Source organism: Sciurus vulgaris, assembly GCF_902686455.1.
Source record: "Sciurus vulgaris genome assembly, chromosome: 5".
NCBI classification, from domain to species: domain Eukaryota; kingdom Metazoa; phylum Chordata; class Mammalia; order Rodentia; family Sciuridae; genus Sciurus; species Sciurus vulgaris.
In genome coordinates this window covers 176976767-176993851 of record NC_136465.1, presented here as the reverse complement: position 1 = coordinate 176993851, position 17085 = coordinate 176976767, and the positions used below count along the sequence as shown (strand labels likewise).

The 17085-nt window shown below is 54.2% G+C and overlaps 1 protein-coding gene across 1 annotated transcript; it reads right to left on the bottom strand.

Annotated features, from left to right (window-relative positions):
* Nucleotides 1–9717: 9717 nt before the first annotated feature.
* On the bottom strand, nucleotides 9718–15165 carry LOC306660976 (uroplakin-3a-like; the record flags this gene model as incomplete). The annotated part of the gene is given in 6 exon segments (XM_079139738.1): nucleotides 9718–9741; nucleotides 9743–9855; nucleotides 11458–11540; nucleotides 13154–13433; nucleotides 14057–14212; nucleotides 15092–15165. Coding segments are annotated over 6 exon segments (708 nt in total). The 5' UTR covers nucleotides 15144–15165.
* Nucleotides 15166–17085: the final 1920 nt, after the last annotated feature.

Sequence of the window (17085 nt, the reverse complement as noted above, 5' to 3'; positions counted from 1 at the left end):
TTGGGAACCATGTTCTTTCAGGGCTTGAAATATGTTGGTCCAGGCCCTTCTAGCTTTTAGAGTCTGGGCTGAGAAATCTGCTGATATCTGTATTGGTTTCCCCCTATATGTAATCTGATGCTTTTCTCTTACAGCCTTCAAAATCCTATCTTTATTTTGTATGTTTGGCATTTTCATTATAATGTGCCTTGGTGTGGATGTGTTGTGATTTTGTGCATTTGGTGTTCTGTAAGCCTCTTGTATTTGATTCTCCATGTCATTCTTCAGGTTTGGGAAATTTTCTGATATTATTTCATTGAATAGGTTGTTCATTCCTTTGGTTTGTATCTCTGTGCCTTCCTCAATTCCAATAATTCTTAAATTTGCTCTTTTCATGATGTCCCATATTTATTGGAGGTTCTGGTCATGATTCCTTACCATCTTCTCTGTTTGGTCAACTTATTTTCAAGATTAAATATTTTGTCTTCATTGTCTAAGGTTCTGTCTTCCAAGTGGTCTAGTCTGTTGGTGATGCTTTCCATCAAGTTTTTTATTTGGTTTATTGTTTCCTTCATTTCAAGGTTTTCCATTTGGTTTTTTTTTTTTTTTTTTGAGAATCTCTATCTCTTTGTTGAAATGATCTTTTGCTTCCTGCAGGTGCTCTTTCAACTGCTTATTGGTATGATCATTCATTGCCTGCATTTGCTCTCTTATCCTTTGCTTCAAAAATCATCTTAATCATGTATAATCTGAAGTCCTTTTCTGACATTTATTCTACCATACTGTCACTAGATTCTATTAATATAGAATCTAGATTTGTTTGGATCATTTTCTTCCCTTGTTTTTTCATTTTTCATGTTGTCATATCTTCCCCTCTAGCAGTGCAGACCTGGGATATTGCAGTTTACCCCTTATAGGCTTATAGTGACCCCATAGGTTTCCAAAACCTTTTCTTAAGGGGGAGATCAATATTAGCAGTGCCCAGTTCAGACAGTATGCAACCCTAGACCAAATAGCCCTAGAGGACATTAACAATATTGTCATAATAAACAGAATGAGTTCCAATTGCTATCTTCAGTATAACAATAGTTTTGCAATAAGGTCTACAGTTTCTAATGGAGGACAAAGAGGGTAGGGAGGGGTGTAGGATGTAACTGTTAATGGGATAAGAAAATATATAGAAGTTTTAGATCATAGAAAGAGTGATAGTGTAATCAAAAGAAGTTGGTTGTTAGCATGCGAAAAGGAGAAAGACTCTGAGGGAACAGGTAAACAAAGGAAAGAGAGCAAGAAAGTAGAGAAATGAAAACTTAAAATTTTTCAAAAGGAAAAAAAGAAGATCTACACTATAACAGTCATATAGTATTCAAACCTCCCAGTCCTCAGTAGCCTGATGCATGAGAGGAACCTGACAATGAGCTTCAAGTCTTCAGCAGGTGTATCAGGATGGGATTTGCCCCACCTAAAGATGGGAGATACGGCTTCCAGGATTATCCAAGATGGCTGCTCTGGCTTCCAAATGTGTTGGCAAATGGGGAGCTGCAGCTCGCTGTGTGAACATGGTCAGCTGGTGGTCCTGGAGGCAGGGTGTGGTCAGTTGGTCTGGAGTCCTGGCAGCAGGGAGCAGTCAGTTGGTCTGAGGGTCCAGGAGGCAGGGAGTGGCGGTTAGGCTGAGGGGTCCTGGAGACGGGGCTCAGTCAGTCCAGCCAGGGTCCTACAAGTCCTGGCTGTTGTCTCAAAATGGCAGCAGCCACATGTAACCAAACCTGTATGTACTGTGACAGTGAACTTCCATGCAACAGCAGGCAGCTGGTGCTCCACTGGTGGTCTATGGTCAGCCTGCTGGTTGCTGTCGGACAACAGGAGGTAAACCTCGGGTGGTGGGTGATGGATACATGAAAGGCAGGCGATGGACAGGTAAAAGGCAGGCAAATGGCAGAGGGTAGGTGCCAGACAGTGAGCAATCTACACTCAAAAGTAGTCAACATGCTGGCAGACTGCAGGTGATCACAGAAGACAAATGGGGTAAACAGCAGGGGATTGATAAGCTGCAAAAACTGCCTCACCAAGAAACAGATATCCTCTGTTGAAACCCGAGTTACAGAGTGACAAGGAACACAGCCTCCCTCTAGATCCATCTTGGATCTCCTCCAGTGTAAGTACTTTCTAAGATGTTCCCACAAAGACCAAACTGGTTAATAATGCCTCTCTCTCCTTGGACTGTGTCCCTGCCGTTAAGCCTCCTACAACTGTCCTGTGTGCGCCAAAGCAAAGCCCACCTCTGGGCGGCCTGGTTTGGCCTTGCCTGTCCTCTAGCTTGCCCTCGGCTCCAGCTCTGTCCTGCTCCTCTGGAGGGAGGGAGGCCCCTGCCTTGGCATCTCCACTGGTTTGGTTCTAGACAGTTGGTTTGGTGGACAGGTGCCTTAGCACACAGGGTCTTGTGGGGCACAGAGGAGGCTGTGGAGTTGTGTTTTCTGTGAGATGGAAACAGGGAGGGTGGGATCTGACCTGGCTTTGCCGACATGGCTGAGGCTGTTGCACGGAGGTGAACTCAAGGGGGCAGTGTGGCAGCAGCGGGAGGCTCGGGCCAGCGTGTGACCCTTGCTCCCTCTGCCCGCGTCCGGCTCCAACGTCCACACAGACCTTGCTGCTCCAGAGAGAGAGGCCAGCCCTTGGCCAGCCTCCCTGCAGCCCCGGGAAAGGAGGGTCCCCTCCTCCATGAGCACAGCCCTGCTTCCCCGGCCCCTGCACCTGGAAGGGGCATCCCTGCCCTCAGGGTTTGGCTGTGTTTGTGGGGCAGAGGGACAAGGGCTGGGTCAAACCTGAGTTCGACTTTGGTTCCTCCTCTGAGCTGTGGGAGAGTCACTGGCCCTCGCAGAATCGCCCAGTGCAACAGGGTCAGACCTCTGCCCCGCCTGGGCCAGGGGCTGAGCAGCTGGAGTCCGTCAGTGAGTCCCTGGGAAACGTTTTGGGGTGGCTACAGAGTGATATTCAGTTGTTCTTCAGGAAGACCCACCAGGGTCGTGGGAGCTGCTGGAGGATTCCTGAGGGCCGCCTCCTTCTGGAAGTCTTCCTTCCCTGCCTCAAGTGCAGGGGACCTCTGTGGACATGCCTCTGCCCCTGGGCCCTCTGACCTCTGAGCGTACACCTAGCCCTCCTCATTTCCTTCATCCCGACAGCCTTCCAGCTGTGAGTCCCTGAGTCCAGACCTGTGAGGTCCCCTTGCTATTCCTGGCTCCCAGCCTCAAGGCCTGCTGAGGAGCGGACCACCACGACAGAGGCTGGAATGAAGAAGGGACAGGTAAACAACGACCTCAGAGGCAGACCATCTGTGGGGCCTCCGATGCTTCCCAGGCCTGACCGCGTGGAGTCCACACTCAGCCACGACAGCCTCATGACCCCGCTGTGCAGGCAGGTCACGGAGGCTCACGGCAGCACTGGTGGGGTTGGAAATGGCTCTTCCCACTGCCTTGTGGCCATCAGCGTCCAGAGGAAGGAGGCCCCTGGTGGCCCACCTCCTCGTGCCCCCAGGGCCCCACGCTGGCCAGCCCAGCCCTCACACTCACCCTTGCTCAGCACCCACCTTTCTCCTCTGACCGTCCCTGCCCCCCTGTCCTGCATGGCCTGCTTTTGTCCTTCCTCCCTGTCCTAGACCTGGTGGCTCCCAGGGTTCTTCTCTTGGCAGTGCTGGGGTGAGCCCAGGCCCAGCACAGGCCGGCAAACACTCTACCATAGCCCTTTCCTATTTTGTTTATTTATTTTTTATATCTTTTTAGTTGTCATGGACCTTTATTTTTATCAATTTATTTACATGCAGTGCTGAGACTTGAACCCACCCCTCACACATGCTACGCAAGGCTCTGCCACTGAGCTACAACCTCCCTCTTTTATTTTTAGACAGAATCTTGCTGAGTTGCCCAGGCTGGCCTCAAACTTGCCATCCTCCTGCCTTAGACTCGAGTAGCTGAGGTCACAGTGTGCCCTACATACTGGCATACTCTGGCTTCTTAAAGAGGCCACGCCCTTTCTTACTCCTGTCCTGCCTGTTCCACTAGGAACACGGCAGACAGGAAGCCAGGAGTCCTGGAGGGGGTCCTGAGCTGTGATGCTGGGGATCCCCATGGAAAGCGGCCCTGTCCTTCTAGGGACACCCCCCCCCCCCGTCGTTGGCTTTACACAGGTCAGCAGGTTTTGCAAAGTCCTGGGAGGACCATAGCTGTTGCGAAGGCCATGGGCTGCAGCCCAGAGCAGGCAGGAACCGTGAAGCATGGAAAGGGAAGAGCCATGTTTTAGCTGTGAAGTTTGGAAAGATGGCCCGACCTGACGCAGCACGCAGCTATCAAGGGCGTTTTAGAGACAGTGAGGGGAATTTGTGGCTGTTTAGAAAGAACCAGAGGACGGCTGCTCATTTCTCTAGGTGTGATGATGGTGCTGTGGTAATGGAGAAAAAGTATAATTAAAAAATCAAAGCATATGTATAACCAGTTAGAACAAATATAAATTTTTTTTTTTTTTAAAATCAATGCATGTAGTGGCATTTGGGCATGACACCTACCTGATTGACTAAAATACTGAAGGAGCCTGTAGTCTCAGCACCTGGGAGGCTGAGGCCAGAGGATCACTTGATGCTAGGAGTTTGAGATCAGCCTGGGCAACATAACAAGAACCCATCTCTAAAAACTAAAGAAAGTAGAGAGTAGCAACGCCTGCAATCCCAGCCACTCAGGAGGCCCAGGCAGGAGGCTTGCAAGTTTGAGACCAGCCTTAGCAATTTAGCAAAACTCTGCCTCGAAATAAAAAATGAGGCCAGGGATGTAGCTCAGTGCTCAAGTGTTGAAAGCGTGGTCCCCAATACACGATGGTTCAGAGTGGGACTTAGGGAGGCAACTGCATCAGAGGGCACTGACCTCATCATGGATCAATCCTGGAGGGGTTTCAGCTCATCTGAATGAGCTGTTGGGTTATGGAAGAAAGTGGAGGAGGTAGAACCCAGTTGGAGGGCGTGGGTCCTCCCGGCCCCATTCTCTCTCTGTGCCTCTCTCCCTCTCCTGCTTCCATGCTACCATGAGGTGAGCGGCTTCGCCCTCCCAGACCCCTCTGCCATGATACTCTGCCTCACTTCAGGCCCCGAGCAATGGAGCCTGCTGGCCATGGATGAAAACCTCAGACACCATGAGACAAAGTGAAGTTGTTTTCTCGGGTATTTTGTCTCAGGGATGAAAAACTAACTGAGTTAATAAGATTGCACACTTTAAACTGAGTCTTGGAACGAGGCTGCAGATTCTGCCTGACTTTTGCTCTGGGCCAAACTGCAGTTTTCTAAGACATTGCTAACCTTCTCTCAACGAACCAGTTCCCCAAACCGCCCAGAGACAGAGACCAACCCCTTTCTCGCAAGACGGCCCAATTTTTGTTGGCGGCAGTCATAATTCTTGACGATGGTACTCCAGCTGGCCTGTGGCTTAAAGCCAGGAACACAGCCGCCATTTTGTAAAACCGCATCCGGAGCGCTTGCTACCGCAACCGGACACCTTTTTCCGTGTGGCCGTTTTCTCTGGCTCCACAGGCTCCTGCTCTTAAGTGTGCTTCAGCTGCTTTCTAGGCGGGCCGGGAGGCAAAGCTGGGAAGGAGGGCCTCAGCATGAGGGACCGTGGGGTCTGGCCTCAGGTCACGGGGGCACGGGGTCTACCTCTGTGACGGCTTCTCCTTCCCTCCTCCACTCCCGCGGGACAGCTCTGGCCAAGGGTTCCTGTGTCCTCTCATGCATGTCTCTGGCAGCCTGGTCCTCACAGTCTCTGTGGCTCCAGCCCCTGCCCGTTCCCCAGTCATCTTGAAGCTGACAACATGTCCCTGAGTGTCCTGGGCTCCCTGGGCTTTCCAGACAGCTCTGGCAGGGCAGGCACTGCGTCTGACTCACCCCCTGCTCTTCCCCAGGTGGACGCCATGACGGTCACAGACACTACCTGATACCCCACAATCATAATGAAAAGCAGCCGAATTTCAGTTTGAGGTGAGCAGAAGTAAAGATATGATTTTCTTCACAGGCTGCCTGGACCTTCTCCAGACCTCTGCTCAAGATGAAGGGCCCAGCCCTACCCCAGGCCAGTGCGTCCTAAGAGCTGAGCATGTTGCCACGCAGGCTGCTGGGAAGCCGCTGTGGGGCCAGCAGAGCCACCAGGGAATACAGTGCAGGGGCCCAGGAAAGATTCCCCTTTGCTCCAGAGATGAACTGACCCGGACCAGTAAAACGGGGGACAGAGGCCTGCACGTTGATTAAACTGGAGATGCCGTCCACTACCAGTTGGGTTTAGGTGCTTTGTACTTTCTTCACAGTGCAGGCTGGGGGCAGAGGCGGGCATCTGTGGGAGTAACAGAACTGGGACAGACGTCACCTTGTGAGTGATTCTGTTTGCAGTGCAGTCTGTTTAGGTGCGTCTACATTCCTGTCTTCTTCTCCTCGACAGTGAGCCTTCAGGGAAGGAATGGAAGGCAGTTGTGTTCTTACGGCAGAGAGAGAGATCAGAATGTGTCCCCAGCCTGTGGGAGGGAAGAGGATCAAGCGACGGGGAGCAGGGAAGGCCCAAGACCCTTGGTCCAACACAGTGCGGCAAGCACCACGTTGTGGGGCTGGTCTTCTGAGCCTCCGCAGCAGGAAGACAGCATTTCCGGACAGCTAGCCTGCCTTCAGGAGGAGCCCACATGGGAAGGCCTGGCCTTCCTCCCTGTGTCCTGCGAGTGGCCTTCTGGGCACAGGGATTACACTCATCCACATCATGCGCCGGGCACACAGTGGGTGCTCAAAAATATTAGCCTGTACCTTCCTGAACCTCCATCCATCCGGCACACCTTCCAAAATCTCTGAATCCTTTATTCTCACCAGGTGTCAGTGCCTAATAACAATTTAAGTTTATCCCCTCCAGGGAATTTTAGCAGGGACTTATTAAAAGGAAGAGAGAAAGAATGAACGAATGAATGAAACGGGGTGCTAATGTGGAATCCTGGCAAGAGCCGAGTGAGGAAGCATTTTTGTGTTGTGTTGCATGGGGTTGGGGCGGTCAGGGAAAGGAGGCTAGAGGAAGGGAGAAAGAAGGCCACTGAGCCTTTTCAGGTGGATCCTGTGCTTTTGTAGCAGATGAGAAAGTCCCCTCCCTATTGGGGGGCTCTTGCAATCTAGACGTGTTGGCCGTTAGATTTAACTTCCCAGATGAAATGAGGAACCTGAATTCCAAGCATGAGTCACTGGAAGAAGTCTGGCCAGAAGTGGCTGACGCCCACTCATGTACCCCGTGAGGATTCCAGCAGGTTTTCAGGGGAAATGAGCAGTCCTTGAACTACCCCCGCAACCTTGCTCACTGACTCAAAGGGGCTGTTTGTACCTCCCTGCCCTGGGCATGGACTGCAGACCAAGGATAAGGGACGATCAAGTGAGGTCCCACAGACTAGCGGAACATCAAGGGCAAGTGAGAGAGAATCCTGGCCCCTATCCCCATCATCACACAGCACAGGTCCAGGGCCGCTGGGCAAGTTCTGGAGACAAGTCCCAACAGAAGACCAGAGAGTGAAGCAAGAGGCCCATGGAGCAACTGCTTGTGGTTGACTTTTCTTTCTGCTGAAGTTTGCTTTGTGTTCTGTGTTTGCAAAATAGACTTCAGGGCTAGGAGCGCCCACACCATGCTGCTGTGTTGGTACTGCCGACACCACACTCTCAGTGCTTAAAACAACCCGAGTTTATTATTTGACAGTTCTATAGGTTAGGGGTCCAACCCGGTCCCCACTGTGCTAAAATTCAGGTGAGGCAAGCTGTGCTCTTTCTGTGTACTCTGTGGGAGATTGATTCCCTGGACTTTCCCAGCTTCTGGAAGCTGTCTGAGTCCCTTGGCTTGTGGTCCCTTCTACCACCTGCAGAGCCAGCAACAGTGCATGCACCTGGTCTTTACTGTATTGTTTGAGTCTTTCTGACCACAGTCAGGGAATGTCCTCCCATTTTAAGAATTTATGTGGCAATCCCAAGATGGGCAACCAAGAGGTGACTGCATCTCCAGTTGCTCCAGAACCCAGGATTCAGAAGGGGAGGCATTGAGAGACTCGGACTAAAATAGAGCAACGGGGTGAGTCTCCCCCACCGGGTGAAGCTCGGCCTGGGCAGCAGGCCCGGATAGGGGCGGCTTATCAGAGCAGGGCAGGGCAGCTAGAGTCTTCCCCCAGGTAGACCGGCTCACTCCAGCGTGGGCTCCTCCCACACGGCCAGCTTCTCAGAGCAGCCCCCAGTGAGAGTTTTCCGCACAGAGCCAGCTCCAAGCCCTGGAACCAGTAGCGGGCTAGGGGCAGCTTTCTTCAGAAGCACAGCATTCAAGTTCCTCCAAGACTTCAGGCTACTGAAGGCTAGGAGGTGATACACTGGAAATCTACAGGGACACTATAAGTCAATATTCTGCAATCTCAGAGTCCCACTGACATCTGACCATATGAGAAAACAAGAGAAGAAAATGTCCCAAACAAACCTAGATACTATATCAATAAAACCCAATGACAGCACAGCAGAAGAAATGTCAGAAAGGGAGTTCAGAATGTACATAATTAAACAATCAGGGAAGTAAACGAGAAGATGAAAGAGCAAATGCAGGCATTGTGAAGGAGGAGATGAAGAGCAAATGCGGCATTGATGATCGCACCAATCACAGTTAAAAGAGCAAATACAGGAAGCAAGAGATCATTTCAATAAAGATTAGAGATACTGAAAAAAAAAACAAACAGAAATGCTTGAAATGAAGGAAACAATAAACCAAGTTAAAAAACTCCATAGAAGCAAACCAATAGGATAGAACCCTGGAAGCCAGAACCTCAGACATTGAAGACAAAATATTTAATCGTGAACAGAGCCAAGGGAGGGGGAGGACACACCAGGCCCCGACGCCGCAGGTCCAGCAGCAGACGAGCCCCTGGAGGCCAGGCCATCCACTGTTTTGGATTGACTTGAATGTGGGAGCACTCCTGGCTTCAGTGCCCCTCCAGATCCACGTCCCGCCCACCTCTTCCCACCTGGCTGGCTTCTGCGTGACCCACTCCAAGAAGCTTTCCGCTCCCCCCTCCCAGGACCCTCAGCCTCAAAGACCCCCAGCTCCCTCTTCCCTGTGGAGAAAGGAGCATGGAGCCTGCTGCCTATTGCCCGTATTCTTCCTGTCCCGATGCGCCCTTGCTCCTGCTGATCCCTCCTCCAGGAAGCCCACCCTGAAGCTCCAGGCGGGACCTGGCCTGCCCTCCTCCTCCAGGGCACCCATGGGTGCCTTGATTCATGCCTGCTCCATCCTCCCAGGTGTTAGTGGGCTATCCTCCCCTGGGCAGCCCTAGTAGCTGCTCTAGGACCCTGCCCCCAAGAGGACCTCCAGTCCTAATCCAGAGGTGTCATGGAGTCAGGAGGCCTGGGCTGCAGCCCTGGCTCTGGGTCTGACCTCGGGACACCCTTTCCCCTCCTCCTACCTCAGTTTCTCCATCTGGACTGTCAGAGGAGGAAACAGGCAGGCCCGCGTGGCTGTCCCAGTTGAGATCTGCGGGACCACCCACCCAGGGTCCTCTGCTGAGCCCCTCGCTCCCTGGCTGAAGTCCCAGGGCCATGCTGCCTGCCACCAGACCCACCACCCCAGTGCAGGGCAGCGCCCCGCCCGCCCTCGAGGACCTGGCTGCCGAGTCTCTCCAGGAGCATGCCCGTCCCCAGGTCCAGCCCTCCCAGCTGGCGGGTACTCACACAAAGCTGAGGGCAATGGCAACCCGCAAAGCCCACGAGCAGGAAGAAGGGCAGGGAGCCCAGGATGGAGGTGATGACGATCATGCCTCCGCTCCGCCGGCCCGGCCACGTGTCGATGGCTGAGTGGGGGGTAACTGTCAGAGCACCGCAGGCGGGTCACACGCTGGCGGCAGCCCTCGGACCTTCCTGGGCGGGCAATCCCCCCCAGCGGCCTGGGACCCAGCAGGACCAGGGCCAGGGAGCGGCTCCTCTCAGGCCCAGCCACCTGCTCTGCCCCAGTCCCACCTCCCAACTTTCTTTTGTGTATTTCTGGCCTCTTCTCTTCTTCTCCTTGTGCATAATTTAAAATCATAAACGGACTCATCAGTGGTGAGATGGATGGGACAGATTCTAAACAAAGCTGCGCAGAGGGCCCCGGTCCATGGGGCCCTGTGGCTGGGGTTCTCGCTCTTCTCTGACTGCCATCACCCTTTGGGAACAAAGGTCCTACAGTGAGCGGGCCACTTCCGGGCACTGTCCCACACAGATCCCGGAGAACTCCATTCTGCAGGTCAGTCACCGGCTCAGGAGACAGGCCCAGGACACTCGGGGCTCAAGCCAGGTCTCTAAGGTCCCAGGAGCACGTGGTCCCCTGTAGGTCCTGCCCTAAGAGCTGGGCCTGGCCCACAGTCCCAAAGGAACCTTACTGGATGGGCCAAGACGGTTCTTTCCACTTGTTGGATGAGGAAACCGAGGTCCCAAAGTGCTCCCAGCATAAGGGGCTGAGGCTGGGACTGGAGGCAGGACCCTCCACCAAGGTCTCGGCTGCTTCAGTGGGACCTGGGTGCGTGGGGTTGGCACAGGAGGGGCACCACAGCACACACTCCAGCACGTGCTGCTCAGGCCACAGAACACAGCACACACGCACACACACGTGCCACGTGCATCTAATGCATACTCGCACCACACACGCCAGACACCACAATGTGCTGCAAACACCCATGCGACCACACACGGCACCACCCCTAGACACACATCCTACCACCACCACACACCCACACCACCTGTTCACACCACGCACTCCACACTCACCCCAATCACAGCCACACACACACGCCCTCCCCACACCACACACATGCCCCGCACACCACACACACTCCCCACACTACACACGCCACTGCACACCACACATGAGCCACACACTCATACTGGCAGCCAGCACACCTGTCCGAGCACCTCCCATCCGGAGTGGCTGTGGGGGCCTGGGCCTGCCTTGGGCATGGGTGGCAGGACTGCATGCACGGGCACCAGGCCATGGGCACTGGGCTCTGCATGAGGCCTCCATGGAGCCAGGGGAGTGGCTTCCCTGCCTGCCTTGGAATGACCTGGCCTGGAGGAGGGTGCTGGGGCAGTGGCTCTCGTGAGCCCCTGCACTGCCTCGGCCCTGGGGAGCCACCCCAGGTGCTGACAGAGTTTGTTCTGTGAGGCTCCAGCTAAGGCATGGCCAGGCCAGACTCTGAGATCTGTTCAGGCTATTGTCCCTATGAGGTGAGTGCACAGCCGCTGGCCAGGGCGCTGACCACAGGGCCCTGCTCCCCAGGATGGAGCAGCAGGGGAGGTCCAGGCTAGACTGTCGTCGGCAGCATACCACTCATCAGCCAGAGGCCTGCAGACTTTTTAGAGTGACAGCCTGAGACACTTGCAGCACCCGCCCCCAGGCCCCTGAGGATCACCCCACCCCACCCCACTCCACTTACGCCGGTTGGTGCGGATGGGGTCTGACCACAGGGTCTGGTCCTGTACCAAACCCGTGGCCACATTGATGAGGACATACTTGAACCTGGAAGGAAATAGGCAGGATGACATCCTCCCATCCTGTGTGACCAGTCAAAGGGGACAGGAGGGGCACAGAGGGGGCACTGGTGGGAGGCAGCCACCATCAGGGTTCTAGACGACAGAAGGAGGCTGGACTTGGTCACACGTCACCCTGGGCCCTTCTGGGGCTCAGATGTACCCGCTCTGCGAAGCCTTCAGGGCTAGGCTGTTTCTGGGCTGTCCCTCCAGGAGACCCTGTGGTTATCTCACACAGCACATGTGGCCCAGCCCTGTTAACCACCAGCCCTATTCCAAGCCTGCCCTGGAATCACAAAGGGACTTAGAAGAAGAGTGGGGTGATATCCATCACCAGCCCCGCTGTCCTGGGGTCAGGGCTACATTTTAAGATAGAAACCACAAGCAAGCGGGCAGCCGAGGGGCACACCTGTCATCCAGCGACAACATGGGAGGCTGAGGCAGGAGGATGTCAAGTTCGAGGTCAGGTTCAGTAACTTAATAATACCCCGACTCCAAAATAAAAAATAAAAGGGCTGGGGATGTAGCTCAGCACCCCTGAGTTCAAACCTCCAGTACCAAAAATAAAGAAAAGAAAATCCCTCAAACAAGCGTTGCTAATCTGGAAAGGAGATTGGCCAGACGGCGGACAGCCACAGCCTGCGGGAGTAAGGAGGTCAGACACAGTGCGTCTCTGAGGACTGAGACAGCTGCAGGGCGGGGGGTGCTGCCCAGGAAGGGCACAGGGTTAGCACGTGGCAGACCTTAGCCCCTACCCCTAGCACCACCACCAAAAAGCAAAAACCAAACTTACAACCTCCACCCTAGGTTTTGCTTAATTCCCTTCACCTGCCTCAAGGTCAGACTCCAGAGGTGGGCTGGGGTCCAGGCTGGGGTGGGGAGAGGGACCCTTGCCCTGCCTGGGGGTTGAGGCCAAGGTGAGGGGGTGCAAGGGTGGCAGGCGGACAGTGGTCTGGGCCCCACCTGGGCCTGGAAGCCTCAGAGCCCCTGACCTAGGCGTGTCTCCACAGTACCTGGAGTGGGATTAACTGGGCTTGGGCACAGGTCAGGCCTCCTCCCCAGCTCCCCAGGCTGGAGACAGCTTGTAGAGAGAAGAGGCTCAGGATTGAGTGTGGGGGTGAGCGGGGTGCCCTGCACGTGGGGTGGGCAAGAAAAGGACTTGCAGGAAGTAGGCAGGAAAAGCAGAGGGTGAGGGAAGGCCTCCCACAGGGCTCCAGGTCACGCTGGGCTTGTCTCCAGCGGCCTTCCTTCTGTGGACACAGTGGAACAAAGGGCTTGGCTGACTTCCACACACGGGATGGCCAGGACCAACCACTTAATCTGTGGGGTCCAGTACAAAGTGAAAGCAGGCCCCTCATTCAAGAATTAAGGATTCCGGATCCTTGCTCTCTAGATCGCCAAGCATTGCCCCGGGAGGGGGCCCTCTGAGCTCCACCTCTTGGCACTATGGCAGGCCCAGGACGTCGCTGGCCTGAGACCCCGAAGGTCCCAGTGTAGACCTCTAGAGATATGGCTCCTCCCACATTGTCCCCTCCCCATTGGGTCTTCCCAACAGGGCTGGGACCTGGCTGCTGCCCTGCTCCAAGGGCTACTCACACCCACCTGTACTCCGTGGCCGGCGACAGGGGCGGGTTGCAGAGGCCCTGGAAGTTGGGGTCCCACAGGCAGGTCCCGTTGCTGCCCACCCTGACCAGATATGCGCTCAGGATCTCCGAGGCCTGGGTCACATCCCCAGTGGCATCCAGGTCTGGCAGGTCACTGCAGGGGGTCAGGTCAAAGGCCGCTGCCTTGTAGGGGCCTGTCCTCCCACCCTGGGTTTGCCGGGCGGTGGAGCTCAGCGGGGTCTTGCTGCTGTCCTGCACAGACGCATTCCTGGGATTGGCTGCAAAAGCAGGGCCGGGGTGAGGACCCTGGCCACTGCAGCTCAGCGTCACTCAGCTCTGCTATGCAGCTCAGTGTCACTCACTCAGCCATTCGTCAAATGCCTGAGCCCCCTCTCGGCCCCAGCCCTGTGCTGGCCATAGTGGTCACAGACACAGGCAAGCTCAGTCCCTGCCTGGGGCGAGGGACAAGAAGCACCTTCCTTCGGGTGCTGTGTTCAACTCTCACCTACCTCATCTTAGAATATTCCTGCAATCCCCCCCCCAATACACCTTGGATACCTGTCATTGAAAGCCCTGGGTTCCCTATTCTGTAAAAAGGGAAAGGAGGGTCATATGGTTCAAAGGATGATAGAGAGGTCGATAGACCTATGTTGGGTCCCAGACCTCTTCTTTACTAGCTGGGTCTTGGACAACTCACTCTACCTCTCTGAACCCCAGTCTTCTCTTCTGTGGAATGGCAAAAAATACCCACAGTGCCCAGAGGTTGGGCACAGATATGCAGTCAGTAAATGTTTGCGGGTAAAGATGGGTCACTAGAAACCTAAGAGGTTGTCATTCTGGCTCTTCCCCCCTGACAAGTCAAAACCCTTTAGGAGCAGCTGGAGGGAAGCAGGACCTTTACCTGAGTCGACCATGACATAGAGGTAGACCTCATAGGTGCCAGCAAGCAGCACTGAGCTGTCAAAAATGCAGAGAGGCTTTTCCAAGGCCACCGTGGTGAGTGTAGGGTTGTTAGTGGCCAAGGTCACACTGGCCAGTTGAGGCTGGAGGTTCACAGCTGGAGGAGGCAATGAGGATGGGAGCTGACCTCCACAGAACTGCCCACACCCATGTGCACACATGTGCTATTGAGCACCTTCTGGGAGCCAGGCGCTGGACTCTACCCTCCCTGTGGGCCACCTCATGGACTTCTGTCAGATACAGCAGTATCCCTGTCCGCACCCTGGTAGCTATCCTGGCTAGAAACCCAGCAGTCAGCTTTCTCTTCAGAGGTTCCCACTAGGAACCCAGTTGCCTTTCCTGAGCAGTCCCTTCACCCCATGGACCCAGCCCTTCTCCAACCCACCCTCTTTAACTGGACCCTAGGAAGGCCCCTCCACTCTCTATCAGCAGATGTGACTCTGTTGCTCACCCGGAGCACCCTCCCAGGTCCGCCTGCCTCCTTGGAGTTCAGGGCTTTGGGTCTCCAGCCTCTCTCCTCTCCGCTTTCCTTTCCGGTTCTCTGGTGGCAGGGATGGACTGCAGTTTCCAGGATGAACTGGGCTGCTTCCCACATCGCGGAACTTGCCCATGCTACTCCCTTGGAGGAACGTGTCCCTCCCTCTCCCAGAGTAAAGAAGTTACCATGAGTCTGGGTTTTGCCCCTTCTCTGCTCCCCCGCAGCACCCATCAGCCTGTGGTCAGCTATGAGCCCTCGGTTTGCCACCAAAGAAAGCGCCTAGAAGTTGACGACGACTACTACTAACTACTGTTACCACTACGGATAACAATATTATCTGAGCCCCCAGCCAAAACTCGGCGCCTTTTCCTGGAATGAATAAATGAAGTCTGCACTGCCACTTCCCATCCAGGCTCCTCTGGGGCGACCCTGGGAGGATCAGCGTCCAGGTGGCGCACGCCCTCCCTTGGCCAGCCTTCTTATTTTATCCCGGCTTACTTGAGCCAGACCGCACGCAGCCGAGGGCCAGCAGGACCCAGAGCGGAGGCATCGCCCGGGACGCGCCACCGGAGCTCTGTCCAGCCGCCGAGCGCGAGCACCCGGCCTCTCCAGCCCAGCGCACCTGCGAGCCCTGGGCCGGCGCGCCCCGCCCCCTCCCGCACCGGCCAATCCGTTGTCTTCTTACGGGCTATTTGCATACGGCTCCGCCCCGATCTCCCCAGCGGCGTGGTGCGCAGTTCTGTTTGCTGGTCCTTCAGGGTGCTCTCACTAAAGCGCCTACTGCGTACTGGCCCAAGGCAGCGCTTTCACGCTTGCTTAGTGAGACCGTGGGCAGCTCACCCCTCTGGGGGCCTCAGTTACTGTACTGTAAAAAGCGGACGCTCATTCCCGCACTGTGGAGCCAGACACCGGCAAAACTGGCAGCGTGATAAAAACTGTCGGCATGGGAAAACCAGTGTTGGGCCTGGGAGGTTAAGTGGAGACTGGCAGTGTGACCCGTTGGGTTTATAGGTGCAAGAGCAAGGTCCAGGGAAGTAGGGAGGGGCAGGGACTTACCAGGACGCACGTGACCTCCCTAGAAGCGCTGGTGGAACCCGGGGGTCCTGCTGCCTCAGGCTGGTTCGGAAGGAATGGCATAGGATTTTAATACCTGATTCCTAGTGGGGGCTTTTGAAGATAGGGATGAGGTCCTCTGCTAGACTAGATGGTTCTTTTCAGCATCAAGAAATATGTGCACATGTCTGGATGTGTCTTAAATCAACATTATGTGTAAGGCACAAGGTAAGTCAACAGACGGAGGAAAAACTAAAATGGAAAACCCAAGAAACTAATGATCTGCGTCTGACAGGAATGGCATAGCCACTTGCAAAAAAATACTGTCCTAGTGACCTTGGAACAGATCGTCTGGCTGACTCCCTGGTGGAGAAAACTCCAAGGACGGGGCCTGGGAATAGAACCCGGACCTCACTGGTGAGTGGCAGTGGAGAGGGCAGGCAGCTTTGAAGCCGTGGGGTGCCTAGATCGGGTTCTCACTGCAGGGTGAGGGAGATTTGAAACGCAGGAAGGAGAACTCTGGTGGTTTCGCTTTTATTCTTACTGAGTAGTATTATTATGAAAAAAACAAACGTTTTATCTCTGACCACTGAAGGGCTCAGAAGTGGTCATGCCCCAGCTGCGAAGAACACACTCAAAACATTTAGATTCTGAACATCATTCCCCAGTAAAAGGTACCAAGGCCCCTTGGAGAGGTGACGGACACCAGGGCTGGAAGTGGCAAGTCAAGAGAAGCTTGACACATTTGAGAAAGCAAAGTACCCAAAAAATGATGGGCACATGTCAGAGAGGAGCTAGCACAAAGCTGCTCCAAGGGGCTTCTGAAGGCCAGATCTGGAACATGTCAAGCACAAAATAATGGAAGGAATACGTTTAGTCCACTGGCTAAAATACATATCTGTGACTCAACACTGATACTTTAAAAAACATATTAAGCTACTTGGGAGGCTGACGCAGGAGGATCACAAGCTCAAGGCCAGGCTGGGTGGCTTAGTGAGACCCTGTCTAAAAATAAAATTAAAAGGGCTGGGGGTATAACTCAGTGGTAAAGCACCCCTAGGATTGATCCCCCATACTAAAGAGAGAGAAAGAGAGGAGAGAGAGGTGAGAAATTCTTTAAAGACCACAAACTAATAAATATAGAAGGAAAGACACAAGTCGCCATTTTATTACCAGCTGGGTAATGACTAGTAAATATGTGCAAGAATCCTCTCCTGGTTGCCATAGGGTGAGGGAGCTTTAGGGAGGAAGACATGAAGTGATCTGAAAGCACCAACTTAACCAGATGGCCAAACTTGACATCACCACAGACGGGATAAACTCGGCCTGATTGCGCATCCTGGTGTCATGCACTGAGAAGGACTCGATGTCACCTATGTTGTTTCCTGCCCCCCAAGTTTAACCTGGGTCTAGCTGACAGGTGGCAGAGAGATCCAAAG